A 27292-nucleotide genomic window follows, 5' to 3' on the forward strand; every position below is an offset into this window, starting at 1 on the left:
CAGATACAACAATAAGCAAGCGTTACATTTTGAAATGTATATCGTTTTCTCAAAACAGCCAAATGAACTTAGGGATATTTCCTTGTGTTTAGAATCTAGAATAAAATAGCCTTAAGCTTTGAAGCTGCTGGTGAAATGTGTTTGCAAAGAAACACACCTGCCTGACCATCCTGTGTGTGTGCATCTGATCTGGTATTTTGATTACCCATGTAGTGGCCAAGATTGCTGTGTCAATGAAGGTGATCACAACCCATAATGGGTAACAGATTAGCAGGAAAATAGAATGCGAGCTGGCTTGGGCAAGCAGTGGATGAAGAGAAAGAACCTAACAAAGTTTGGAGACATCCTGGCCTGAGAGGGAAGATGTTACCAGAGGCAGAGAGGATGGGAGATCACGTGGTTAGGAAAGAAATGTGTCTCTTGAAGGGGGGGGAGTGGGGGAGGGGCAGAGACTGGCCCTCAGGCAAACGTGTGCTTCCGGGCCTAGGAGGCCTACAACCACGAAGAGCATCCAGGTTCTTCAGTGGTTAGGGCTGGTTATAAAAGTTAGGGTTAGAAGCAGAATGGTCATTGCAGAAGAGATCTACTTCTCATCCAGGAAGGCCCAATAAACTCGCAGGTGTCTCTTCCCAGGTATTTTTGAGCACCTACCATGTGTCAGATGCTTTTCTAAGTGCTCTACCCATACTATATTAATCTCCGTGTCGGGGACTCTAGACAGCCCATAATATCAGGGCTCCTATTTCCACAAAGTCTAAGTAGCACCAGGATCACAAAGCTGGTGAACCAGGGTCTGGTTTCAGCCAGAGAACTCTGACTCCAGAGCCTTCTTCAACATTAGGCAATGCGGCCTCCTAAGCAAATAGTCGGTTTGTGTGGGTCCACGCTGGGAAAGGTAGAAAAGAGATCTGGGATGAGGGACTGCGTCTGACTCCCTTAGCCTCTCCCCGTTCCTAAGGGATCCTCCAGAGGAGTGATTCACTCCCTAGAGTACAGATTCCTGGGGAAGACGGATCCTACTCTCGGAGGTCAGGGTTCGGTGGGTCTGCCGGGAGGTCTGCCAATCTGCGTTGGTCTGCGGGGCTTTGTGAGGCACAGCCCAGGTCTGCTGCTCTGAGCTGAGCTGAGTTCTATTGACCAAGGAGCCCTGCTCCCTGGGTGAGATTCTGGCCCCGAAGTCGAACACCAGAGGACTCCCACATTTTTAATTTTGGAAACTGAACAGAGTCCAGCTTTCAGGGGTTTGTGCTAATCTCAGAGGCACCATCAACACAAGGAAATGAAAATAATACAACCTATGAAAGGAAAACCCTGTTAACTTTGGCCAGTGAGTCTCAGAATCAGGCTGAAAATTTAGTTCCTACCAAAGGAGACTCAGTTCAAAGACGAGATAGTATGAACCATAGAAGGCTGCGTCTACACCCATCTGGAGCGGGCGGTCCTCTAGCTTACAGCTAATAAGAACCGCTGTCCTTGACCCTCTGAAGCTCTTCCATTTAGGGACCTTGCCACACTCATCATTCTGCCCTAACCATGGAAGGTTAGGGTATTAGAATCATCTCTCATCTACTGCAAGAGGCTTGTGTCTGGGAAGATCCACTTCCTCTCTCCTACGGAGAGAGAGGGAAAGAAACATGCATGAAAGACGTTAGCTTGGTAGAACATTAAGAACTGATAAGCATCTTATCAGTGAGGATGCTCTCACACATGACCAGTGGAAGTAAGATTTCCAATCTTTCATGAAAGTAATCTGTGTAAATAAAAACTGCATGCACATGTGGATTCAGCAAAAGAGATTCCACCTCGGGGAATCCATCACATAAAAATGAAAGCCAGCATGGTTAGCACAGCATTGTTTTCAGTGGGGAAAACTATAAGCAGACTAAATGGAGAATGGTTGAGCTGACCATGGGCTCCCACGCTGCAGTATTGTGCAGGAATCTAGAGGCTGAGTTCACACCCATATGCACGGGTCTGGAGGGAAGTCCATAAAGTATTGTTATATGATGAAAATATTGTGTGAATTAGAAAATGAAATTTATAAAAAAGGAAAAACTTTCATCCAAGAATTAGAGAAAGGCATACAAGGAGACATACCGGGGCGCCCAGGTGGCTCAGTCCATTAAGCATCTGACTCTTAGTTTCGGCTCAGGTCACCATCTCAGGGTCCTGGGATGGAGCCTTGGGTTGCTCCCTAATCAGCAAGGAGTCTGCTTGTCCCCCCTCTCTCTGCCCCTCCTCCTATGCTCTCTCTCTCTCTCTCAAATAAATAAATAAATAAATAAGCAAATACATCTCTAAAAAAGAAGGGGGAGAAAGGAGACCTACCAAGCTGTTAACACTGGTTCCCTCAAGTAAGCGAGATTAGAAGGAGCTTGAGGAGTCATTAATTTTTTCTTCATGTTATGATGTACCAGTTGTCTGGTATCATGCAGATTTTACTCCCATAATTAGAAAGAAGAGCTCTGTGGCCTACACCTGTAATCCCAGCTGTGTGCTCTCCCAGCACACCTTCTGTCCCCCGTCTCCTCTTAGCATCTCACTTTCCTCTTGGCCAAGACATCACCTCTTTTCTCCTGGCCCTACCTCAGCCTCGCCTAGATAGGCCATAGCTCAGGTGGGAGATGCTCGTCCTGAAACCGGTGAGTTCATTCTGTGCAACTGTAAGATGGGAGTGTGGGCGGGACCGCTGTCTTGGGGCCCTGGTTATCTGTCCAAATGGCTTGGACTGGAGAGAATGGTCTGTTGCCATTCCTAGACCTACACTCCGTGCTTCTGTCTGCTTTGGCAAACGTGTGAATGTGTCTTTCAGAACAGCCATTTTTCTGACTTCATGGACAAACAAACTGGGTATGTCACAAAGAACCTGCTGGCAACTCCGATCGTGATGGGCAAGGAGGTTCTCGCCGTGGTTATGGCAGTTAACAAAGTAAACGCATCTGAATTTTCCAAACAGGATGAGGAGGTAATGCTGACCCTGAGCATCTAGTCAGAGGCTCAGGAAATTTATTTGTGGTTTAATGGAGAGAAAGATATCTCAGCTAATTTGTTTTTCTCTGCTTCCTATAGGTCTTTTGCAAATACCTCAACTTTGTTTCTGTCATCCTAAAGCTTCATCATACCAACTACCTGTACAGTATTGAATCCCGAAGAAGCCAGGTAATGGGAAGGTGACATTCATCACTCCATGCTTTCCTGTTCTGACAAAGGGACCCAGAGGCAACAAGCCCAGTCCCCTCCTATCACTCTCGGGGGTGTAAGCACTTTACATGGAGCCGATTCTCAGACTTTAGTCCTCCTGTCTTCTCATGGTCTGCCCCTGCCTCCCACCCCCACATCCCTGCTCCTCCATCTGTGGGTACAACTGGCTTGCCTCGTCCTTGTCCTGGGTAGCCATGGTTTCTTCTGTGAGATAATTATAGTGCCTACCCTAGTAGTTGTAGATAGTGGTTGTGACTATCAAATAATCCTTCCATGAATTCATCCACACAAAGCTCTCAGCAGCTCCTGGTACATATCGAAGCTATTAATTTGAGGAGCAAATCACTCTTCTGAAGTCTGCTGTCTCCTTGAGCCGGAGGGATAAGGAACAACATTGGTAACCAGGGTACCTCAGGCTGGGCCACTCTGGGGACGTCAGTTTCTTCATCTGTATAATGGTGGGAGAGGGGTGGGGATGGAGGGCTTCCAAAGTTCCCTCCTATCCAACTGTCCAGATAAGGTTACCTCTGAGTAGCTCACGACGGGTGGAAGGAGGCATATGCTGTCTCCCCAGCAGGGGAGCAGCAGGAGCCAGCCCACCAATACTGGACCCTCTGCCCAGGGACCGTCTCTGCTTCCAGTGTGTGGTCACTTGCCCTTTGACATGGGGACCAGTCATGGCATACCGTTTTCAGAGACCTTCGCCCTTGCACAGGTCTACTCTTCATCCTACTCAGAGAATCTGAGTAGTTTGTCAGACACGCACCACTTCAGAAGTGAAATTGCATTGCTCAGTGATGTCTATTCTTTTTATTAGAGGCACCTCCTCCTTTCTTTTGGCTAATGCTCTACCTCTTCACCATGTGTTTTGTTCTGAGTGTTTTCTCTTTAATCCCTCCTTTCAGATCCTCATGTGGTCAGCCAACAAAGTATTTGAAGAGCTCACAGATGTGGAGCGCCAGTTTCACAAAGCACTCTACACAGTTAGAACATACCTGAATTGTGAGCGGTACTCCATCGGACTGCTGGACATGACCAAGGAGAAGGTCCTTGTCACTCCATACATTCTGTCTCCCCTCAAATCATCTATACAACACCCATCACATGACATGTAATCCGTTAAAAAATGGATACTATTCACGCACAATATATAATGTTCATTTTTCATCTTGTTTCATTAATTTGGTTGGAGCTCTCCCAGCTCAACATAAGTAATGAATATGGTATCATTTGTATTTCTTCTTCTCCATGTGAATGGAAGTTATTTTTTCAGAGTAACTGTTCTGGGCGGATAAGCACAGGACCAGGTGTCGGGAGAGCTGGGCTCTGATCTGGCTCTGGGACTTGGTGGTTGAGTGTGTTGATTTGGGTGCTTTTGGCTGCAAGGAACATAACACCCAGTAAGTAACAGCAAAACAAGAAGTCCCAAGATCGGGCAGTTCTAAGGCTGGTCCCTTCAGACCTCAGCCCCGTCATCAAGGTCCCAGGGGCTTGCTGTTTTCCCCTGGCCTGGTCTCTGCCATCTGCAGCAAGTTGGCGAGGTCTCCTCTTGGGGGTGGCAAGATGGCACTTGCAGCTCAAGGTGTGGCACACAGGATGGAACTGGGAGGCACCTCCTGCAAATGTCACTTCCATTGCCTTTCATCCAAGGGACGCCCTTCCCCAGAAGCACCTCCGCAGACTTCTCCTCCTTCTCTGCTGTCCAGGACTGGCCATGTGCCTGCCCTCAAACTAATCCCAGGCACCTTGTATAGGCCACTCAGGGGCTGTGCAGGCCCTTCTGCCCTGGGAAAATGACCACTTGATACCTAATAAAATTGGGGTCTGTTAGAGAGGAAGAGGGGAGAATAGATGTTGGGTAAGGCAGCCCCACTGTTGGCCCCTCTGTGTGACCTTGGCCAAGCCTCTTAACCTACTTAGATTTAGTTTAATTATGTATAAAAGAGTTGCTAGCTATTGAGTCCTTTTACCTATGTGTCAAGGTAGGTGCTCTGTCTGTATTGTTCATTTAATCCTCACAATCACCCTACAATATAAATTCTACTATTATCCCTGTTGCACAGATGACAAAGGCAAAGTGACTTGTTCACCGTCTCAAGTTCGTAAGCAGTGTTGCTGGGAATTAGAGGTCTTTTTCAGCTCTAAAATTCCAGAATTCTAAATTAACATAAAATATGCAAAGCCATGAAACTCATAGAAGATATAGTAGGTCACGGAACAGTTTGTTTGATGATGATTAAATATAATTGCTTCCAGGAATTCTATGATGAATGGCCAATCAAGCTTGGAGAAGTCGAGCCTTATAAAGGTCCGAAGACCCCGGATGGCAGAGTAAGTGCAAACCTCTTCCTCAATGATGCATGTGCATGGTACAGAGTGCCAAAACCAGAAAGGAAAGAGCATCAGCCTGAGACGCCCTGGATTCTAGTCCTCTAAGTTTCTGGAAGACCTCGGAGTAGTAGAAAGAGCGCTGGACAAGGAGTTTGAGGTTCAAGTCTCAGCTCTGCCCAAGCCAGCTGGATGGCCCTTGCCTAAACTCAGTGTTTAACCTCTCAGTTTCCTTTTCTGTATAGCTGGGTTTGGTGAATCAGTAGTTCTCAAGAGGGAGGGACACATCAGAGCCGCCTGGCTAACTTTTTGAGCACCCTGTGCCCAGGCCCTCCTTCAAACCAGCTAGATTGGAAACTCCAGGGATGGGTCAGATTAGATTTACTTTCCCCCTTGACAGCAAGCTTCAGAGGGCAGGAACAATGTCTCACCACCATATTCCCAGCACACAGGAAAGCGAGGGTACTGGGATGGAATGTGTCCAGGCCTCAGGTTCTTCATCTGCCCAAAGAAGTAGAGAGACTAGTTCTCAAGTCCCTCCCAGCTTTGACGAGTACCCGCTAAATCCTGTTTCCGAGGCACCTGTTCCGAGATCAGCCAGTGCTGGGAGGTGGGAAGTGGTTATTGCACAGCGGGGAAGGGAACACATTGACCGAGGCTGAGAAATTACATGCTTTGTTCTACTACGGTTATCAGTCAGGTGTTTCTGGACAATAGAAAGGGATCAATTAAAAGTTAAACAAGATTCCTTTGAAAACTGTCTGGATAAATTCAACTTTTAAAATTTAGCTCAACAGGCTTGTTCATGTCGATAAACAGCCACTGTGTTTCTAGTCGTACTGCCAGCTTGCAATCAGGACATGAGTAATTTGGTGGTAGTTATGCAGAGCAAGATGGTTAGGAAATAAGATACAATTAAATGAGCTTTAAAGTATACGTTCACTGATGAAAAATGTTTTCTTCGGGAAATAAGATTGTTCTCATAATCTCTTTCCTCTTAGGAAGTCATCTTTTATAAAATCATCGATTACATTTTACATGGAAAAGAAGAGATCAAAGTGATTCCGTGAGTACTGTCCTGAGGCAGCAGGAGTTGCCATTTTGTTTTTGCGCACGTTGCATTTCTCTGTATGGCAATGATTCTCTTTTTTCTAATCTTCCTCAAGGACACCTCCCGCAGACCACTGGACTCTCGTTAGTGGGTTGCCAACATATGTTGCTGAAAATGGATTTGTAAGTTACCGAACACATTCAAATCTTGAATAGTACTGGATGAAACTCTTATTAGCTAGGGGATGGGAATAGTTGTGAAGGTAAAATGCAGGGGGTAAGAATGACATGCCTGGACAGGACATGGGAGAGAGGAATCTTGGTAGTTGAAAGAAGGTTAACTATAGACTTCCAAGCTCTACACAAAAATATTTAGCCAACATGAGAAAGATCCATCCGTTCCCCCCAACTCCTTATTCAGTCATCATGCAAATTTCAGACGTCCTTTGAAAGTCTGTCACTATGATTCGTGTTGGGTTTAATTTGATCTCAAGTCTAGTTACCTTGATCAAGACTTTTGAAGCATGAGAAATTACTGACAAAAGACAAAAATGTGTGAATGGAGAACTTTGCCACTGATGGCCATGCAAAATGAGTGAGTTGATAAAGGAAGTGAGGAGTTATGTCCTGGTAAGGGTAGGGTGAGGTGGACAGAGAGCAGTCCAGGTCTGGTGAAGAGAGGTCAGGTGTGTGTAGACAACAAACAAGAGCTCGCTGGTAGGTCCCATAGGTCCCCAGGCCCGAGAACTAGAGTCACCACAGCTTTCCCACTCCACCTCTATCATTCTTTCTCACCCTCTGCCATCCTCTCCTTCCTTCTCATGGCGGATTTCTCTCCCTTGTTGGGCTTCTTTACCATCTGTGTCATCTTTTGGCATCAAGATTCCTCCCTGCAAGAGAGTTCAATGCTTCCAACATTTCTCTGTGTTGGCATTTTCCTATCTTCCCCTTTACAAATACAAGTTTCTGTAATGTATTTATAGCACTTATTTGCATATTTGGTTTTTCTTTAGTGTTGGCCTTGTGTTTTTGGCAGTGTTCATTCATCTTCATTATTTAGTAAATGGGCATATAAATTATAGTGACTAACAGAGTCACTCAAGGGTCAGAGGGAGGGGGAAACAAAACCTAGGTTAGCTCCTGTGTTCCTTTACTGTCACAAATTAGTCCCTGCTTAGTGTGAAAATTGCTGGGTTTGGAATGGGAGCAGAGTAAGGAAAATTCTGGATGTGGCTGCGGGATCTTCATATGTCAGGCAGCTTTACTTTGGGTTTTCCAGGAGGCCTCAACTCTGGGCTCACTGGTTAGAGGACCAGGGGGCCTCAAACAGGTGACATGATCCCTTTTTCTAGTCTAGAGACATGCCAAAAGGGAAGAAAAGAAAAAGAAGAGAAAAAAACAAGCTTATTTCTTTTAAGATAAACAGCAGTATGTACTAACAAATATCATGTTTTTAAAACTGATCCAAAATAATGGAAGTGTTTTCTTAAATGTTGTTCCTGACTTAGTAGTAATGACCATAACATTCCAATTCATTCCTGAGTCCACAGATACCACAACTTTTCAGCCACGGTACATCACCAGATTGTTTGACCATTGGCCCCCATCCTTGGTTTCCTGGCAGGCCACCTACTAGACCCCTGTTTGGAGCTTTTATCAAATTCGATATGGCCAAAGCTGCCGTGGCCAGTGTGGAGGGATTTATGACCCGACTTTTAAGTACCTATTCTCTCTCTTCCTGGGGAAACAGGTCTTCCCCCCAGAATCAATTTGGACAAAGCAAAGGTGTCAAAAGCCAATTCATTGGATGGCTAATCTGCCAACTCATCAACTTGCCATGTAAACAGGTTGCCAAGGGATGGATTCCTGAAGCAGGGGAGGGTTTTCCCCAGGTTTTGGTTCTAGCACAGATGCCCCGCATAGGCTGCACTGCTGCCTTTCACATTTCAGCTCCTGCCCTGGGCCCCAGCCCTGCTCTGTTGGTAGCCCAGGACTGGTGGCAAACTCTTGTGAATCTAGTTTAAGGTATTTCTCACCAAAGTGCTCATTAGGCAAATTGGCATTCCCAAAGTGGGAATTGATTTTCAGAGAGTTGAGCTTGAGCCATTTCCTGGGACTCCATAGTTAGGGCGAACATACATCCCAGTTTGCCTGGGCCAGCTTCCATGTACACCTGTTGTGCTGGAGTTATTAACAGTCCTTCCTTTCACGCCCAAAGGCGTCACCCTATACGATGTACTTACAAGAGGCAGGACTTACTAAAAATATATTTTGTGTTTAGCACAGGATTTTCTCAAATTTAACATTATTGACATTTGGGGTCAGACGATTCTTTGTGGGGTGGGGGATGGGGCGACTATGCCACACATTGTAGGCTGTTCAGCAGCATCACCCTACCAGAGGCTGCACACCACCTGCCTGGGAACCCCTAGTCTAAGGGATGGTATCAACCATTTCAGCAGACTCATCCAGCAATGCATTCCCGGGGACCTGCTGTAATATGCAGGGCACTCTGGTGAAGAGGGCAAGAGGCTATGACTCAAGAGCCCTGGGTGCCTTGACTCAGTCTTGCCTTGGGCAAATCTCTTGGCGAATCCTTGACCTTGGGCAAATCCCCTGACCTCTCTGGGTGTTAACACTCACATTTGTAAAATAAGATTATTGACCTAATTATTTAATAAATGGGCCTGCGAGGATTTCTGAATTATTTTCTAGATAAAAATGATTTGCAATTTTAATCATAATTATTTGTGCACCTATCCAATGTTGAAACTTCTCTTTTTAGCTTTTTAAAATATTTCCCTCAATCTTTTCCCAGGTTGGAGAGAGAGAGTAAAGGCATGCATTAGGGCGAGCTGTCACATAAGTCCCTAAACTGGACTTCTCTGGACTCAGGGGACACGTGCACAGAGTTCTCATTGAGCAAGTACACCCCAGTTCTGAATAGGACACAACAGGCACCATGTTAATGATTTCTCAGATATTAAAAATGAGGATTAGGCACATTTGTAGAATTGGAGGCACTAAATACAGGATTGAGCCAAGCAGGAATCATGAAGACATTGAACTGTGAGAGAGAGAAAGAGAGAGAAGCAAGGATTTCTGAATACTGAGATAAAACCTTGGCCTCTAGGACCTTGACCCATCTGTACACATTCTCCAGAGGCCTTAAAAGTATGGATGGAAACCGACACTGTTGGTAGAAATGTCAGAAAAGAGGACTAAGGTACTTTTTGCTTCTTTAAAACACACCTGAAGGACATTCAACCACGAATTCATGTAATTTGTTCAGATTAGATCATAAAATTAATGGGCGGCACACAATTCCTTCAATTCTTTGGCTGTGTATGCTAACGAAAATTTTGAAAGCCTTGCACTATTGCTTTATAAGAGTAGCACAAAATGGGGCGCCTGGGTGGCACAGCGGTTAAGCGTCTGCCTTCAGCTCAGGGCGTGATCCTGGCGTTCTGATCGAGCCCCACATCAGGCTCTTCCGCTATGAGCCTGCTTCTTCCTCTCCCACTCCCCCTGCTTGTGTTCCCTCTCTCGCTGGCTGTCTCTATCTCTGTCAAATAAATAAATAAAATCTTTAAAAAAAAAAAAAGAGTAGCACAAAAATAGCGAATGTGGCTCAACCACCGTGGGTTGTGAGCACTAACCCTGGGCCGGAGGGGCTGCGAGCTGAGGCGGCAGGTGCAGAAGGCTGCCGATCCCCGCTCACCAGAGTGTTAGAGTTTCAGGGATTTTATGAGCAAGTTGTTAAAATGTCAGCAGCCTGACATCCCCCATGATGGGAGTATTGGTGCCATGGAAGTGGGCAGATCTTACAAATAAGGGCCTTCCCTGCCCCTCGCCAGGAGAGCTGGTAACACCAACACCCTCGCTCTGACTCCACATCGAGCTGCCTCCCATGATTTTGAACAAAGTCTCTTAACCTCTTTGAGCTTCTATTTCCTCATCTTTAAAAGAAGAAGCTCAAGCTTAATGATTAAAGTTCCTTCCAACTTTAAAATGTTATGATTTTAAGTATCTACTGTAATTTTGGTGGAAAGAAAGATATAGCATTTTATTAAGACCCATTTGTGGATATGATCTGACATACAGATAATTAAAAATTACCAAAAATGGAATGATTTCTTGTCCTTATGGATGAGAGCAATAGCTTCTGAACTTAGTACTTCAAGTGAATTTAGTACTCTCAAAGTGACTACTTACCTTGGTGCACCGAAATCTACCTGGCTGCTTCTTCCTGCCCCTCAGCCACCTTCTTGCAACTCAGATCCCACATCCAAAAAAAAAGAGGAAGAAAGAATGAAAGAAAGGAGATAGAAAGAAAATAAAGGAAAAAAGAAAGCAAGAAAAACAAAGAAAAAAGAAAAGAAACAGAGAGAGACAGAGGAAGGGAGGAGGGGAGGGAGGGAGGGAAGGAGGGGAACCGAGCCCTCCCAGCGTCACTGCCACACCTGCCCCAGCAGCACAGTCTTCGGCTCAGCTTCCTCCTCTCCTTGGTCTGAACAGCAAGTTGTTTTGAATTTGGAAGAAGAATCTTTAGAGGCTGGGAGTAGGAAAGAGCAAAGATTGTGCTAAATGACATGCAATGACTTAATTAACAGAAGAGAACCTCAATGTGTGGTTAACAAATTTGGCCCAGCCAAGGTTCCGTGGGAATAACTTGCCTGCGAGCCATGGAGAGCTGCAGAGGAAACCCTCACTTCCGATGCATTCTTTCCTATGTCTGCTTTGTGGGTTCATGGTTCCACCACGTGATATTTTAGGACTTTCATGTCCTCTTGCTTTGCAGATATGTAACATGCTGAATGCTCCTGCAGATGAGTACTTCACATTTCAGGTAACTTTGCCCTCAGCCAGGCCTTGCCCATCACCACCCCCCGCCCCGCCGGCCCCCAACCCCAGAGTCTGCCTTGTGCTCACGTGGCCAGGAGGAACACACTCAAGGCTTATGTCCCATTCACCCTGGCTGGGCCAGTGCCACCAAGTAGCAGATTTTTCAGGGAAGGGAGAACAGGTGAGGGAAGGAGGGGGGTGAGAGAAGGAGACAGGGTGTTTGTCATCCCAGCATTTGGGGTGGGGGGGTCCCTGCCACTTTTCCATTCTTTCCCACTCCTGGTCATCCAGGGCTTAAAACAGCACCTGGCACATCACAGGTGCTCAGTAAGTGTTCTTTGCATGAGTGATCAGCTGTATACATACTACCACCTGGATTCGGCCCTTTGGTATTGGAAAAGAAAAACTATTGGGTCCTTGGGGGCCTCTCCTGCTGTCAGACTCTTGGTTTTATCTTTCCTCCTGCAACATCCAGGGATCCCTCTCCCCATCTGTCCCCTCTGCGTTCCCCCCCGCCCCCGCACCTGACTGCTGGGGAGAAACTGGCATGTGTCTCTGCAGCCTCTCCTTTTCTGCCTTCTGGCCTGTTTTGTGTCCTGTTTTAACCAACATCCAGTTAGAACCCTGGTTCCGATCAGGAATAGAGACAGCCCTCCCCGTGAGGGCCATTGGAGCCTGGCTTCCTGTCTCACCCAGACACACACACAGAGCCCCATCTCCGCCTGATGGAGAAGCGGGCCTCCTGTGGCCCGAGGGCTGTATGAGCAGCAGCAGTCTCAAGCCGCAAGCAAGCCTAGGCGCACTTGCTTAGTTTCCTGGAAGGTTTCCCTCCCATCTTCCTGCTCATCCCTCTGCTCACCCACATGAAAAACACACAAACACCATATGGCACCTTTGCTCCAGCTCCCCGCTCCTTGCAGCCAGAGCCTCATTGACCATGCCCTGCTGGCCCTGACCCTGACCTTTTATGGCAGTTGTGTGCTGGGAAAGAAGGCACAGGGAGAAAAATAGGGGGACAAGCACTTTCTAAAGTGTCTGCCCTTCAACAGCTGTTGTCTGACTGGGGAGGGAAGGGAGCTGACCCAGGAGACCTGGGGCTGTGCTCTGAGGTTTGAGGACAGCCACAGGTGGCTCCAGTGGCCCTGGCTGCCAGGAGGCTGCGGACCTGCCTGGGGTAAACCTCCAGCCCATAGGAATTTCCCAGCTCTCCAAGAAACACCAGTGTGGTGCCCGTGAACATGTGCTTCTTGGGTCTCTGATGGTGGGAGGGATGACCGTGAAACAGCTGCTGGGCTGGGAAATCCACTGTCATCTGAGCACAGGGCTACTTCTGGTGGGCCGCTCCCAGTCTCGGGCTGAGCCCGGCAGGGATACTGAGGCAGGTGCATCACTGGGAGACACCAGCTCCTCCTGCCGCAACACTGGCCCCAGGAATCCCCAATAGTCTGCGAACTCTGACAATGGCATTGTGGTCTAAGATACTGCCCTACACTCTCCACCCTTAGCCCCTCTGTCCTTAGCCCGGGTCAGGACTGAATCCTGATGGTGTTCTCAGCCTCCTCAGGCCCCCTCCCAGCTTCCTCACAGACACCACCCCTGGGGATCAGTCCACAGAGCAGACTCAGGGTAGGGTGGCTCCCCTCCCCCGGCCTCCACCTCTCTCTCGGCCTACCCACTTTCTCTCTGCCTGCTCGTGCCCCACCTCTATTCTTATTAGTCCCTTTTGTACCTGGGAAGTTTAATGGAAAAACCACCGATCCAAAGTGAACTATGGTCAGAGCAAACTGCAAAGGCAATGGTTCTCAAACTATGTTCCTCAGGGGGCCTGATGTATTAGCTTTCTATTGCTGCCATAACAAATTACCACTCATGCACAGCTGTGTTATCTTACAGTTCTGGAGTCAGACGTCCGTGATGGGTCACACTGGGCTAAAATCAAGGTGTTGGCAGGACTGTGTTCCTTTCTAGAGGCCGTAGGGGAGAACCCATCTCCTCTTCTTTTCTGACTTCTAGAAGCTACCTGCATTCCTTGGCTCATGGCTCCCTGACATCTTCAAAGCCAGCAATGACATCACCCTGACCTTGCTTCTGTTGTCTTCTTCACTAATTCTCACTCTCTCTTTTCCACTTACAAGGATCCTAATAATTACATTGGATCCACCTGGAAAATTTAGGATAATTTCCCTATCTTAAGGGCAGCTGATGAGCAACTTGAATTCCATCTGCCACTCAATGCCCCTTTGCTATGTAAAGTAACATATCCACAGGCTCTAGGATTTGGATGTAGACAACTTCAGGGTAACTCCTTGAAGCGGATGATGGGGTTCTTCCTTTACATCAATTAAAGTGATATTTAATTCACAGGGGAAAAAAATACATACAGTTTTTGTCCTATTAATGTTTCTTAAATCTTAAGTTCCTTCTACCACTTTTTTGTCAACGACCTCTGACTAACTTAGTAATAGCAAAACACATGAACATGAACAGGCAACAAATGAATATTTACCGATGGGGCGCCTGGCTGGCTCAGTCGTTAAGCGTCTGCCTTCGGCTCAGGGCGTGATCCCAGAGTCCTGGGAGCCTGCTTCTTCCTCTCGCACTCCCCCTGCCTGTGTTCCCTCTCTCGCTGGCTGTCTCTGTCAAATAAATAAATAAAATCTTAAAAAAAAATGAATATTTACCAAAAACTGAGAAATAGTCACTAAAGCTTGTTTTGGAAGCTTTTACAAATATACAGGGTGCTTATGGCTGTGAAGCTATTTTGCACACAGGTAATATATTTTCTGCAATTGATTTTGTCCCTAGTCCACATGGCAGTATACGTATAGAAACATTTCACAGTATTTTCTGAGGATAAAGACTTGAGAACCACTGTGTGCTGATTTTTTCCCAAAGCTTTGACATTAGGGACACATAAGTTGAGGTTTGGTTTCTCTGCTTTTCACTCCCAAGTATAAAGATGAATCCTTCAACTAATAAACAGCTGTTTCCTGAGCACCTGTCCCACGCCCCACACTGTCCCATCACTTGTGCAGAGCTCAACAGTGTGTGAGATGCTCTTCGGCAAGATTAGACTATAGCCTCACAAACAAAAATCAACAACTCCAAAGCATTTGGAAATTATCTAGCTGCTCACTTGTGTGCTCTAGGCTCTAAGTGCTGATAGAATTCTGAAAGAGAGACGTTTCTTATGGGTGAGAAAGGTGAGAGAAGGCTTCACAGGAGAGGCAAGACAGCCTGGGCCTCTGAGGCTTGGCTAATGATGCTGCAGGAAGCAGAAGGAAGAATAGCACGGTGTGCTGAGCACTTGGCTACCTTTGCCTTGCTCAGACCGTGTGGGTGCCACACCACGGATCTCAGGTGTCAGAGGACATCAGAATGACCTGGGGAGCTTATTTGAGATGCACATCCCAAAATTATGAAACAAGCTTAAACCAAAAAGTCTGTTGCACATTGTCCTCGGGCCACACTTTAAGAAACTGCCCTAGACTTCTGTGTCTGTATCCTCCACTAGAATCTTACTATCTGGAGGTTAGGGCCTGTGGTTTTTTCCCACTTTGTAGCCCCAGCAACTAGCCCAGGCACATCCCAGGGACTCGACAGACGTTCACTCAGTGGAGCAGCACCCCAGAACAGAAGCCTGTTTCGAGGGATCGGCCAGGAAAACAGAAACCACACTAAGTATTTCAACAGAGAGAATTTATTTTTATTTTTTTTTATTAATTTTATTTTATTATATTATGTTAATCACCATACAGTACATCCCCAGATCGATGTAAAGTTTGATGCTTCATTAGTTGCGTATAACACCCAGTGCACCATGCAATACGTGCCCTCCTTACTACCCATCACCAGTCTATCCCCTTCCCCCACCCCCTCCCCTCTGAAGTCTTCAGTTTGTTTCTCATAGTCCATAGTCTCTCATGTTTCATTCCCCCTTCTGATTACCCCCCTTTTCTTTATCCCTTTCTTCCCCTACCGATCATCCTAGTTCTTATGTTCCATAGATGAGAGAAATCATATGATAATTGTCTTTCTCTGCTTGACTTATTTCACTTAGCATTATCTCCTCCAGTGCCGTCCATGTTGCAGCAAATGTTGAGAATTCGTTCTTTCTGATAGCTGAGTAATATTCCATTGTATATATGGACCACAGCTTCTTAATCCAGTCATCTGTTGAAGGGCATCTCGGCTCCTTCCATGATTTGGCTATTGTGGACAATGCAGCTATGAACATTGGGGTGCATATGGCCCTTCTCTTTACTACGTCTGTATCTTTGGGGTAAACACCCAGTAGTGCAATGGCTGGGTCATAGGGTAGTTTCAATTTTTAACTTTTTAAGGGACCTCCACACTGTTTTCCATAGTGGCTGTACCAACTTGCATTCCCACCAACAATGAGAATTTAATATGAGGAATTAGCTCAACAGGTGTTGGGGGACAGAAAAAGTGACTAGGGAGCACTGAGGTAATATAGAGGTAAGTGCTGGGGGGGGCAATGAGAAGAGGTTAGGGTTGTGACAATGCAGACGCTTGGTTCTAGGACACTTAATCATATGTGCTAGAATATTTTTATGGCTATATAGTCCTAGTCACGTTCTGACACAGTGTGGAATTGTGCATCTGACAGAGAGATTAGATTATACTTTCTTTAAAGGTAGCCTACGTTGGGGGGAAGGTGGTGAGAGGGTAGCTAAGGGAAGACTTGGGGTGCTGTGTTAATCCTGTATCTCAATTCTGGGGGGTGCACATAGCTACACGTGTGATGAATTTGCACAGAAACACACACACACACACGCATGCATGCACAGATAAGTACACATGCATGTAGTGAAATCTGAGGGAGATCCATGGATTGTATCAATCTCTATTTCCTGGATTTGAAGTGCACTACGGTTACACAAGCTGTTCCCACTGGGGAAATTGGGTGAAGGGTACATACCACTTCTCTGTACGTTTCTTCTGCAACATCCTGTGAATCTATAGTTATTTCAAAATTAAAAGTCAAAACGTAATCTGAATGTCCTTATTGTTTGTAGAAAGGACCTGTAGATGAAACTGGTTGGGTCATTAAAAATGTCTTATCCCTGCCTATTGTCAACAAGAAAGAAGATATTGTGGGAGTAGCTACATTTTATAACAGGAAAGATGGAAAACCTTTCGATGAGTATGATGAACACATTACTGAGGTAAGTGCAATTATAAAATAATGGAGGTAAATGAGATTCATGAAACAATGGAGGCAGCGTAATTATTTGTTACTCTGGAGGGATATTGTTGAAGGGCAATTAAGGCATGAGTCACACATGGTTGTGGTCAATATGTGCCCATTGTGTCACTTCTGTTTCCTGACGTCTGTAGACTGCAACATTTTCTTCCCAAGATTGAACTTTGGCTTAATCAAAATTCTTCACAATATGAGGAAACCAGAAAGAAGGTTTCTATCTCCTTTCCCCACCCCTTCTATTCCTTGTCATTCTTGCTGTCACCCCCAATCCTCTGAGTTTCAGGCTGTGCATTGTTCTACTGGTTATTTGTAAGTTCTCTCCTCTAATAAAGTATTTACGGTGTGTGGTGCATTTTGAAAAGCAAGGCTTTAGCCAGTTTTATTGTCTGGAGCTGATTATTAGTATATTTTTTCTTAGTTTGAAATAAGAAGGTGGGCTGTTGATGGTGGGAAGGTGATTGATGGATAGAAAAGAATGCAGATGGTTGCCTCCTAATCAATTTTTCAATTGTAGAGAATTGAATCACATTTTATCCATTTCAGACTCTCACACAATTTCTTGGATGGTCTCTTTTAAATACTGATACCTATGATAAAATGAATAAACTAGAAAACAGAAAGGACATAGCTCAGGAAATGCTCATGAGCCAGACCAAAGCCACTCCTGATGAAATCAAGTCTATTCTGGTAAGTGGAGAATTCAGTTCTGTGGACATTAGGTGGCATCTAAGCACAGCTTCTGGAATTTGCTTAATTACCTAGAGGTCTGACAAATGAGAATAGGTTTAGTCCTGGGCTAAGGAGGAGGAGACAAAGAAGGAAGTTTTGGGGAGGACCTGGGTGGCCCAGCAGACCCAGAGACTTATTAGACTTCTCGGCTGCTTGGTTGGAATAGCACTCTGCTTTAAAAATTTTTTTAAATATATTTTAAAAACAGCTCCTGGATCAGTAGGAGCTAGAGGAGTGACATCTAGATTCAAGTGTGTTAGTAAGGAAAAAATATTTCCAGGAAGGGAAATGTACCAGGCAGCTATTGCCACATAATGCCGCATAACAACTATAACATCTCAGTGGTGTATGAACATCTGTCTCTTACTCAGGCATTGGTGGGTTGGCCAGGCTTCAACTGATTCTTAGCTGGGCTTGGCTCTAAGCTGTGAGTTTGGTTTGCTCTATGCATGTATCATCCTTCTTGACAAGCAGCTATCTGAGAAGTATTCTTCTCATGGTGATGTCAGATGTGCAAGAGAGTAAGCCCAAGTGTGCAAGCGCATTTCACATCTTCACTAGCGTCACATTCATTAAAAGTCTCATTGACCAAATGTGGCCAAGACCAATATCATGGATGATGGGGAAGCAAGTAGATATTTATTAACAATGTTCTAATCACCACCACATGAAGGGAAAATATCACACACCCACTATCTATTCCTTTTATTTCCCTAGTTTTCAGAGTGTGTGTGTAGGTGTAGTTTTCTTGGGGTGTTTGGTTTTTTTTTTTCCTTTCTTTTTTCTGGTTTTGGTTTTCCTGAGTGGTTTGAAGGTTAAGAGAAATTTTATTTGACAGTTTGTGATGTTAAAAATGAGAAAATCTGGGGAGGGTGAAGGGAAATTGCTATAAACTCATAGAAAAATAAATGAAAAAATAGAAAAACTCACAGAAAAACAAATTTTTCTCTCTTTCTTGCCTACATACAAACAACTCACATTTCTCTCTCTGTCTCCCTCTATGACAGTCACTGTTACGTTTCACATTTTTCGGAATAAAGAAATCAATTATATTAGGGTTTTTTAGGGGGGGAGTAAATTCTTCATAATAATGCTATAGGTCTTCTTTGTATCTAGAATACTTCTTTGCATAGAACTCATTACAGCATATTTTTAAATCATTTAAACCAATTTTAAGAGTAGAGGAGTCAGAAATTTACTTTATGGGAATTTCACACCTCGACTGCTTTTACATTTTAGAAAATTAAAGAGAAGTTAAATATAGATGTAATTGAAGACTGTGAAGAAAAACAACTTGTCACAATTTTGGTAAGTGTTTTACTTCTATCCTTAACACCTTTTAAATAAAATATATTAGGATTCATGTTCTCATTTCTCAAGTAAGTGTTGAATTTCCTCTTCTCTGGCACCTTTAAAGGCTAAAAAGAAAAGAGATTTCTTATAAAGAGTGATCTTCTGGTTCTCTGCATTTCTTTCTCCTTGTCTCCTACAGTCCAATCCACAAAGATAATTTAGAATCAGAAACCAGACTTCCATGTAAGGGAATGCAGGCACAGACTCTAATGATATCACGGCCTCATTTATTTTAATAGTTTGGGATTGCACCACGATCACCCCAGAAGACACGACAAAACTACGGTAGAACATAGACACTCCGAGGCACAACTGTCCTCTGCCAGTTCTGGCTCCTTCCTTCTGGAACTTGGAGGAATGCAGCGCTTTCCTACTGTTGTCATTAGGCTACCCCTTTCATTTCAAGTAGAAATAACTTCTCTTCCGGTTATTAATCCTATATTTGGTTCTAGGTAGTTTTGCTCTAAGCTTCTTTGCCAGAGACATCTTTGCTGAAGCATTTCAGGGCAAACATTTTCGCCGCATAACTGATTGGTTTGTAGGGCAATTTTGCAGGTAAAAGATAAAAAAAAATAACTTGTTAAGTCTCCTCTATTCATTGATGAATCAGCTGCCTTCTGCAGAGTTAATCTATTGAAGCTAGTTGTCACTTTGGTTTCATTTCTCCATTGATAAAACTCTCATTCTTATGTAAACCTCAGCTAGCCCTCCTAGTGGTCTATGCAGTGACAAGTAGACGAGGTGGGGTCTTAAAATAGTGGATGATGACAACTCGGTATACAGACCTGCTAGAAAGTACGGTGATAAACCTCGCTGGAAGTGTGGACTAGAGTGTGGAGTCAGACTGCACGCCAGACGACCCAGGACATGGGAGCACACCAGTTCCAGCACCGGAGTCTCAGTTACAAACGCATTAGTGTTACAGCGTTCGCGTTTCTTCCACGTTTCCCATGTAACTTTGGTACATCTACCAGCAGACGTGGGACAATCTGCCAGGAACAAACAATGGTGTGGAAGGCTTTCACAACACAGTACAAAGCTCTGTTACAAATACGCATCCTAGCATTTGGAAACTGATGCCCCTCTTAATGAAGGAAGAAATTTTAGTGAAAAAAGAAAGTGTGATGCCAAAGGAGGAGATAAATCAACAAGTAAATATATTTATATTACTCTGAATGAAAGGCTTCAAAGACAAGTGCACAGAATAAAATCAGTTATTTGCACCGTGTTGCCATCAATCTACCCTGTACGTTTTAAATATTTTCAAATATTTTTTATTTTGCAGTAAAGTGTCTTTCATTTTGTTATTCATTTTTTTGTGTGTTTCATCACATCCTTTTTTATTTTTTTAAGTAGGCTCCATGCCTAGCATGGGGCCCAACACAGGCCTTGAACTCATGACCCTGAAATCAAGACCTGAGCTGAGATCAGAGTAGGATGCTTAACCTAAGCCTCCCAGGCGCCCCTCATTACACCCTTTTTAATGAATGTCCCTCTCTTATTTTTTGTGATTTTATTTTTTACAACAAAAATTGCCAATTCGTTATGTGGCAAAAATATTTGCAACGAAAACGTTTGCAGTGAAAATGCAAACATGGTAAGTGGAGATCATAATTTTTGGAGAACCTCTCTGAAATATGTGATTGTTTTTTGAGTTCCTAAGTTTAATGCAGTAATGATTTGGGACGAGCCTGGAGCAGATATTATATTCAAACAGGCTGTGTCTTTGTCAAGCTACTGGTTCTTTGCCCATTTTATTGCTTCTCCAGCGTCAGGTCCTTTGTCCACTTAACTGGAGACCTCGTGAATTTCTACAGTGTCATGGATGCCAATGGCAGTTTTGTTTTACAAGGAGGACTGAGGCAGCCTGCGCTGATGCAGGTTAAGGAGGTGAGGCAAGTCCTCCCTACCTTCCCTCCTTTCTGAGACATTTCAGGAGGCCCTGCAGCTCATGATTACCACACCGGAGATCCGGAGAGGACTTCCCACAGAAGGACCTCGGTCAGTTGTCCTTAATTCTGTGTTGTTCATTCAGTCGGTAGTTTCCAAGGCGCACTCTACCATCCAGAGCACAAAAGGTAGCCCAGCCGGGTCTGATCTGGCTCAAGAAGCCCTGTTCATTAAACAGATAAAATATAGGCAATGACACGGCCCCGCATGGACGAGTTCCCCAAGTGTGAGCACCAAAGGCCCAGGGGAGGCCAAGGGCCTGCTTCTACTCATGGACCGTGGTAGATGGGAGCTGTGCCAAGGAGGCTGGATGGGACAGGATTTGTCTGGCCAGAAGTTGAAGATGGGGGCTTGGGGACAACAGGAGGGCAGAAGGGGAAGCAAGACAGTACAGACCAGGACATGGAGACACAAGAGAGCACTGAGGCCAGCTGCTGTGAGTAGAGGGGAGGAGCCCTGGCAGGCAGCAAGACCAGGACGGCCCGGCTCACGGGGACCTGGGAAGAGGCCTGCTCATGTGCCCAGGGGATCCTTCTGGGAGCAGTTGGAGCAAGCCAGCCTCGACAGGTGCCATCAGAGCCACTTCATAGCTGAGTGGGATGGCACTCGCTCCCAACTGCCCTCATCGCAGCTTAGCTGTGTGGTTGCTGCGGAAAGGAGAAAACTGGCCTGTGGGTGCCCAGGGTTCCTATTTATCAGACCAACTAAAAGCCTTTATTTTTATTGACCCTCTGTACCACAGATTTTAAAATGGCTATTCTTCAAAACCTATAATTTTGGTACTAAACTGCTCTTTAATTGGTTTGCCTGTTACTGCAAATGGGGCCTGGGAGTCATACTTCTGAGAACTTCTTTGATTTCCTGCTAAAATGCACATTTACACTTTGGTGTGACCGAGCCTTTAGTGCATTAAAATCATTTTCACATCTTATCTTCACTCTGCAAACTGCAGGGCTGAGACAACCTCCAGCAGGGAGTCTGTGTGGTGCGGGGTACTCCCCACCACAGCCCATTACCCTTCTGCCACTCTGATTTGTCAAAGATGTGCTTATTGTCTGTCTCTCCCCACAAGAATGCATGTTTCAGGGGCAGTGATAGTGTCTGCTTTATTCATCCATAATGCCTGCAACACAGATAGGAACCGATAAATGTCTGTTGAATGAATAAATGATAATGAGAGAAAAAGAAGAACCTACATGGACAAGGAACCTGGGAGGGTTTGGAGAGAGAAAGGTGACAAGAAGGAGTAGCAAAGGACATAGGCAGGTCCTATGAGAAATGGAGGAAGGGGTTTTGTGAACTGAATCTCCGTTAATTCTCTGTGATGCAGGCAGATGAATAAGCATTGCTTTTCAGTTAACACAGCAAAGACAAAAGTGTTAGTATTGTTATTCCCATTTCACGGATGAGAACACTGAGGCTTGTTCAGTCTGGGAGATGCAGCCAATCTGAACCCAGAACTGAAGGCTAGTCTCTTGGCTCCAAACCATTGTTTTGCAGATGAAAAAATCATCTCTGCCTAAAGTGACCAGTCTGAGACTAGCACGGTGAGAAGGAATCACAAGAGGACTCAGGGAGCCCTGAGGAGGGGAGAGAAGGAGAGGGAGAGGGACCAGCCCAGACTCAGGGCTTAGGAGATGAGAAACCATAATTCTGCTTAAAGCAGCCATCTACCATTCGGCATTGAAATTTGTGTAAAATAGAGCATGAACTATTCCCCCCGGGAAACCTTAAAGTTGCTGAGGGACGTGGCTTAGCACAGTGTGAAGGACTTGGGACGGGCTCAGTAAATACCCATTGGACCGAATTGCTCCTGCGTGCGCATCTGGTGGACCCGCATAGGTCTTGCTAGCTTCTCCTCCTGGAGCTTTTTCTCCTCCGGTGGGATGGTCTCCTCCCTGCCTTTTACCAAATCAGCTGAATCCACATCCTTCCAGAATCTCTCTTCCTCAAATTCCCCCTCCAGCCTGCCTTCAATTTCTGCCCCCAGCCCTGGGCCCTGGATGTTATGCTCTGTAAGCATTCTAAGCTCTTACCTTTCAATGATCTATTTTTTAGAACCATTTCAAATAAGCTAAGGTCCCTAAGGACAAGATCCATATTTTCATTTCCCTGGGCATGTCAATCGTCATGTGCCGAGTTCACTGTTTTATCTACAGTCCTCAATCCTAACGAGGTGTGGGGTGAATGAGGTGTCATTCATTCCACAGACATTTCCCAAGCACCCCCTGGGCACAGGCCCTGAGGACGCTGGGAGCCACAGTGAATAAGACACGATCCCATGTGGTGTGGCCCACAGTCAACCGAGCGGTTAAAGAACATGATAGGAATGAATTAAGCGATCATTTACTATTCACTGAGTATTTCTGGAAGAGGAGAAAAGAGAAGTCAGGTACTGAAAATGGGTCAGGCTGCTGCAATGAAACATTTTCTTTAGCATCAGAGAAAGAAAACAGCTCCTGGGGATGGATTCGGAATTGAATTCCATCACTCAGAAAGTTTCTTAATATAGCTGAGTGTCAGTGTCACCATCTGGAAACTGCGGACAGTGGTGCAGGCTTGCTGTGAGGACCAGCCCGGGGCCGGGCACACAGAGGCCTGGGGCATCGCATGTGGTGCCCTTTCATGGTAATTCTGCTTTACGCCCCATGTGGGATAGGGGAGACCAGAGGGGGAAGAGGCATGTGATCCAAAGCAGTCCGTCCTTGTCTCCACAGAAAGAGGAGCTGCCAGACCCGCAGGTGGTGGACCTGTACGAATTCCGTTTCAGCGACTTCCCCATCACAGAGCACGAACTGATCAAGTGCGGGCTGCGGCTGTTTTTTGAAATCAATGTGGTGGAGAAATTCAAAGTACCAGTCGAGGTCAGATAGCATTTAATTGAAAGTATTGTGTGATGCGGTTGCTGTCTTTGCCTGTATTTCCTGTGGTTCAAAAGACTAACTTCCCTTTGGGTTTTCAATGATTATTCACTTTGTAAATATATCAGCTTAAACCCTGTAAACAGGGTCGACCTATCTTTTTAGATAAGATGGTCACAGACCTTCTAACCTTTAGAATTCGATTCCAAAGTCTGAACGGTGCTGTCTTGTTTGGGCGGCAGGTTCTGACCAGGTGGATGTACACGGTGAGGAAAGGGTACCGCTCCATCACCTACCACAACTGGCGGCACGGCTTCAATGTGGGCCAGACCATGTTCACTCTGCTCATGGTAGGTACAGAGAGTGGCAGACTGCTGGAAACCTGCACACTTCCCTCACGAGAGTGATGACAAGTGGACATGGTCCATGGTTTTAGATCAGTAACTTTGGAATTCGTGGACATGATCCTCTAAACCCCAAACTCCCCTATAGATGATGCCAGGGAACTTGGGTATCCCTGGGCATGTGGCTGGATGAGCACCGTGGCATTCACATACTCACCTCCTTGAAGGAAACGTCAGGTACTTGCTGGGTTTCGTAACTGCCGGGAATGAGCTGCAATACCCAGGAAGTAAAGCCAGCTTGCTCTGAACACACGGCAGGTCATCTTCTCCTTTGCAGGCAGGACTCAGTGCCCTTGCTCAGTGGTATATTCAATATATACATATCTATTTTTTAGACAGGAAGATTAAAGAAATACTATACGGATCTCGAAGCCTTCGCCATGCTCGCTGCTGCCTTCTGCCATGACATCGACCACAGAGGCACCAATAATTTGTATCAGATGAAGTAAGTGGACACGTACTGATGACGTTTGAAGGTGCCTCAGGAGAGAAGAGAACTTGTCTCTGTCTCCCTGTCAGCTCTTTTTCATCAGGTTTAGGAATCTCAGGGCCACGTTCTGTTCCTTCAGAACTTCAGCCCTCATGATAATGTCTGCTCTTTCTCCCTGGATGCTTGCAGCCCTGCAACCCCCTTCCCCCAAGGTTTTCATTTCCAGATGTGCCCTGCCTTATTCATAAATGCCTTTACTCCTCCTTTCTTCAACTTGGTTAGGCAGAGTATGGAATTCATATATGAAAGTGCGCTGGCCTTGGGCTTACACGCATACACACCTGTGGAACACCTTCCCCCACCCCAGCTCAAGCCAGAGGGCGTTCCTTCCTGAGCTCACTCCCCTTCCCTCCCCTGGTTCCTCTGTGGCTCCTGAGCTCTCCTGCAGCTGGCTTGGCAAATTATCCTCACTGCTTCCTTCCCCTCCTGCCCCGACCGAGGGCAACAAGGAGGGTGCAGGTTCTCAGTTCAGACAGATGTGGGTTCACTGGGTTCACAAGTTATTTACACTTTGTCAGCCTTGACTTCCTCATCTGGAAAGCAAGAATTGTAATAGTGGTACCTAACAAGTCAGGTCGTTGTAAAGATTAAATGAGATCATGCATATAAAGCATTTGGCTTATGGTAGCCTCTGGGAAATAATTATTATGATGTCACTGACACTCTTCAAAATTCATCAGCAATGCCCATGGCCAGCTGAGCTCCTTGATTGTGGCTTTTAAGCTGCTCTGACTTAAACACACTGTGTCCTCATCTCTGATACACTACCTACCCCTCTCCAGAGGCACTAGGCAGTTTAGAGAGAACAAGCTTTGAAGTCTTGGTTTGTGGGGTCCAACCACTTCCTGATTGGGGGAGCTTAGGGCAAGTCACTTGGTCTCTTTGAGATTCCGTTTGTGAACCATAGAAGGGGCATAATATCTACCTCTGAAAGACTGTTGTGGGAATCAAATGAAATTACATTTATATGAAACTATATAGTAAGTGCTCAAGAAAGATCTACTCAATGAGAGAAAAACACCTTGTGAATGGTGACTTCTCACCTTCAGCAACTCTACCTGTGGGTCTTTGTCTTGAAGAGAGGATTGGCACCGTGGCTTTGGGCAAGGGATGGCTTCCTTGCCAGAGATTCTGGCCTACGTTGGCCATTCTGCACTTCTGCACCCAGGCTCCTGACAGTGGCTGGGTTCCCATCCTCTCTTCTGATTCCTGGTGCAGGAGGCACCTCAGCCCCAAAGCAGCTCACATTTATTGAGCACCTATCATGTGTTGACCCACGCTAAGACCTTGGCACTCATCGTCTCCTTTAATCCTCGCAGCACTCCTGCATGGGAGCTACTATCACCTCCTTCTTTTACTGAGGAAGAAACAAGCTCAGAAAGGTGAAGTCCAGCTTGCCAAATTGGATGTGGCATCTGGCCTCCAGGAAGGATGCAGCCACCTCTGAGGTCTCTGCTCTGGCTGGGCACGTGGGGTCTGTGTGTGTCCCCCTGTCCATCCATCAGTTAGGGGGCACACTGAACGTCTCCTGCCATTTCTCTCTGTAGACTAGACAGCAGGAATATGTGGCCATGGAAGGACTAGGACCCGTGTATGGGTTTCCCCGGTGTAGGCACCTTAGCACAAGTGTCCTTGGTTCTGACATCTCTGCTATAACACCATGATCATACACAGTCTTGCTGCACACAGTCCATCAGTAGTGATGCCCGCTGAGGCTCTTCACATCCCTATTGTTCTGGAAGAATTGCTCAGGAGTCCACAGAGATATGGAGACATGACATTGGCAAAAGCAGTCGATGAAAATGTTGAATGAAACACAGTTATCATTCTTACATCGATGGTGACAAGTCAGGTTGCCATGGAGTGTGATGTGAAACAGCAGAGGACACACAGGACCCTGCTTCCTGGCTGGACCTTGTGCCTGTGATCTGATTACTTGTCTCCAAAATGTCCGGCCCCATTGGTTCTGGTTTCCACCCTTATCTGCCAGCCTTAGACTACCCTCTGATGATACCTTAAAAACCTTGCCATTTTCAGATTCCTATTATTACCTCCAGTTCTCCTGTTCTCTTTGTTTCCTTCACTTTTCCAGCCAGTTTGGTTTTTGCTTCACGCGTGTCTATACTTACTGATTCCTTCGTTCCTTTCACCCCCTTTCCTCATTTAGTTTTTCAGCCTTCTTGTCTTTCTGCCTCTTTACTCCCCTCCATCTCGTCCCTGAAGAAATGCCATTATCGGGACAAAACTATGAGGAAAGTTAGAATGTATCTCATCCCCCATCCGATGCAGGCTTCTCCTTGACTGCCTTCCTCCCGACGTCCTTGAGTCCACATTTGGTTTCCCCTAATGGCCCACACGGCACACCGCTCTACCTTTAGATGATTCTGATGGTTGGATGTTCTCCATGACACCAAACTGAAATTGGTCTCCCAATCACATCTGCTTGTCCCGGTCAGGTCTCTCTCTGGAGCTGCTAGAATATGTATAATTTCTCAACCACAGGCCATTCCTTCATATTAAAGGGAATTATCATTTCCCCCTCCTCCTTTCCTGGTTGAACACATCCAGCTGTTTAAACCATTTCATATATAACAGTTTCCACACATGTCATTTTATCTGCTATCCTTCTGTGAATCCAGTCTAGTGTTTTTATGCTATTCTTGAAATGCAGGACTTAGGGTTTAACACAATAATCCAGACAGGATCTGAAGTGGTTTATATTTCATCTTAATTAAATTTCATCTTCTTCATTCTTCATTTCACTCTTAATTGAAATTGCCATTTGTCACATTCTGTCAGCCAATGGATTCGTTATTTTTTTCCAGTTTTTAATCATTGGAAAATCAGTCATGAT

General features: G+C 45.5%; 1 protein-coding gene across 1 annotated transcript in view; it reads left to right on the plus strand.

Annotated features, from left to right (window-relative positions):
- Positions 1–27292, plus strand: part of PDE6C (phosphodiesterase 6C) — a 47697-nt gene that overhangs the window by 4105 nt on the left and 16300 nt on the right. Inside the window, exons 2-14 of the mRNA XM_002916098.4 lie at positions 2813–2965; positions 3070–3159; positions 4107–4247; positions 5458–5532; positions 6531–6595; positions 6696–6762; positions 11381–11428; positions 16464–16613; positions 17195–17338; positions 18620–18688; positions 23401–23547; positions 23787–23894; positions 24284–24393. Coding sequence (XP_002916144.2) covers positions 2813–2965; positions 3070–3159; positions 4107–4247; positions 5458–5532; positions 6531–6595; positions 6696–6762; positions 11381–11428; positions 16464–16613; positions 17195–17338; positions 18620–18688; positions 23401–23547; positions 23787–23894; positions 24284–24393 — 1367 coding nt within the window. The remainder of the gene's footprint in view (positions 1–2812; positions 2966–3069; positions 3160–4106; positions 4248–5457; positions 5533–6530; positions 6596–6695; positions 6763–11380; positions 11429–16463; positions 16614–17194; positions 17339–18619; positions 18689–23400; positions 23548–23786; positions 23895–24283; positions 24394–27292) is intronic.

The sequence above is a fragment of the Ailuropoda melanoleuca genome, chromosome 6 (assembly GCF_002007445.2).
Source record: "Ailuropoda melanoleuca isolate Jingjing chromosome 6, ASM200744v2, whole genome shotgun sequence".
In the NCBI taxonomy this organism is placed as follows: domain Eukaryota; kingdom Metazoa; phylum Chordata; class Mammalia; order Carnivora; family Ursidae; genus Ailuropoda; species Ailuropoda melanoleuca.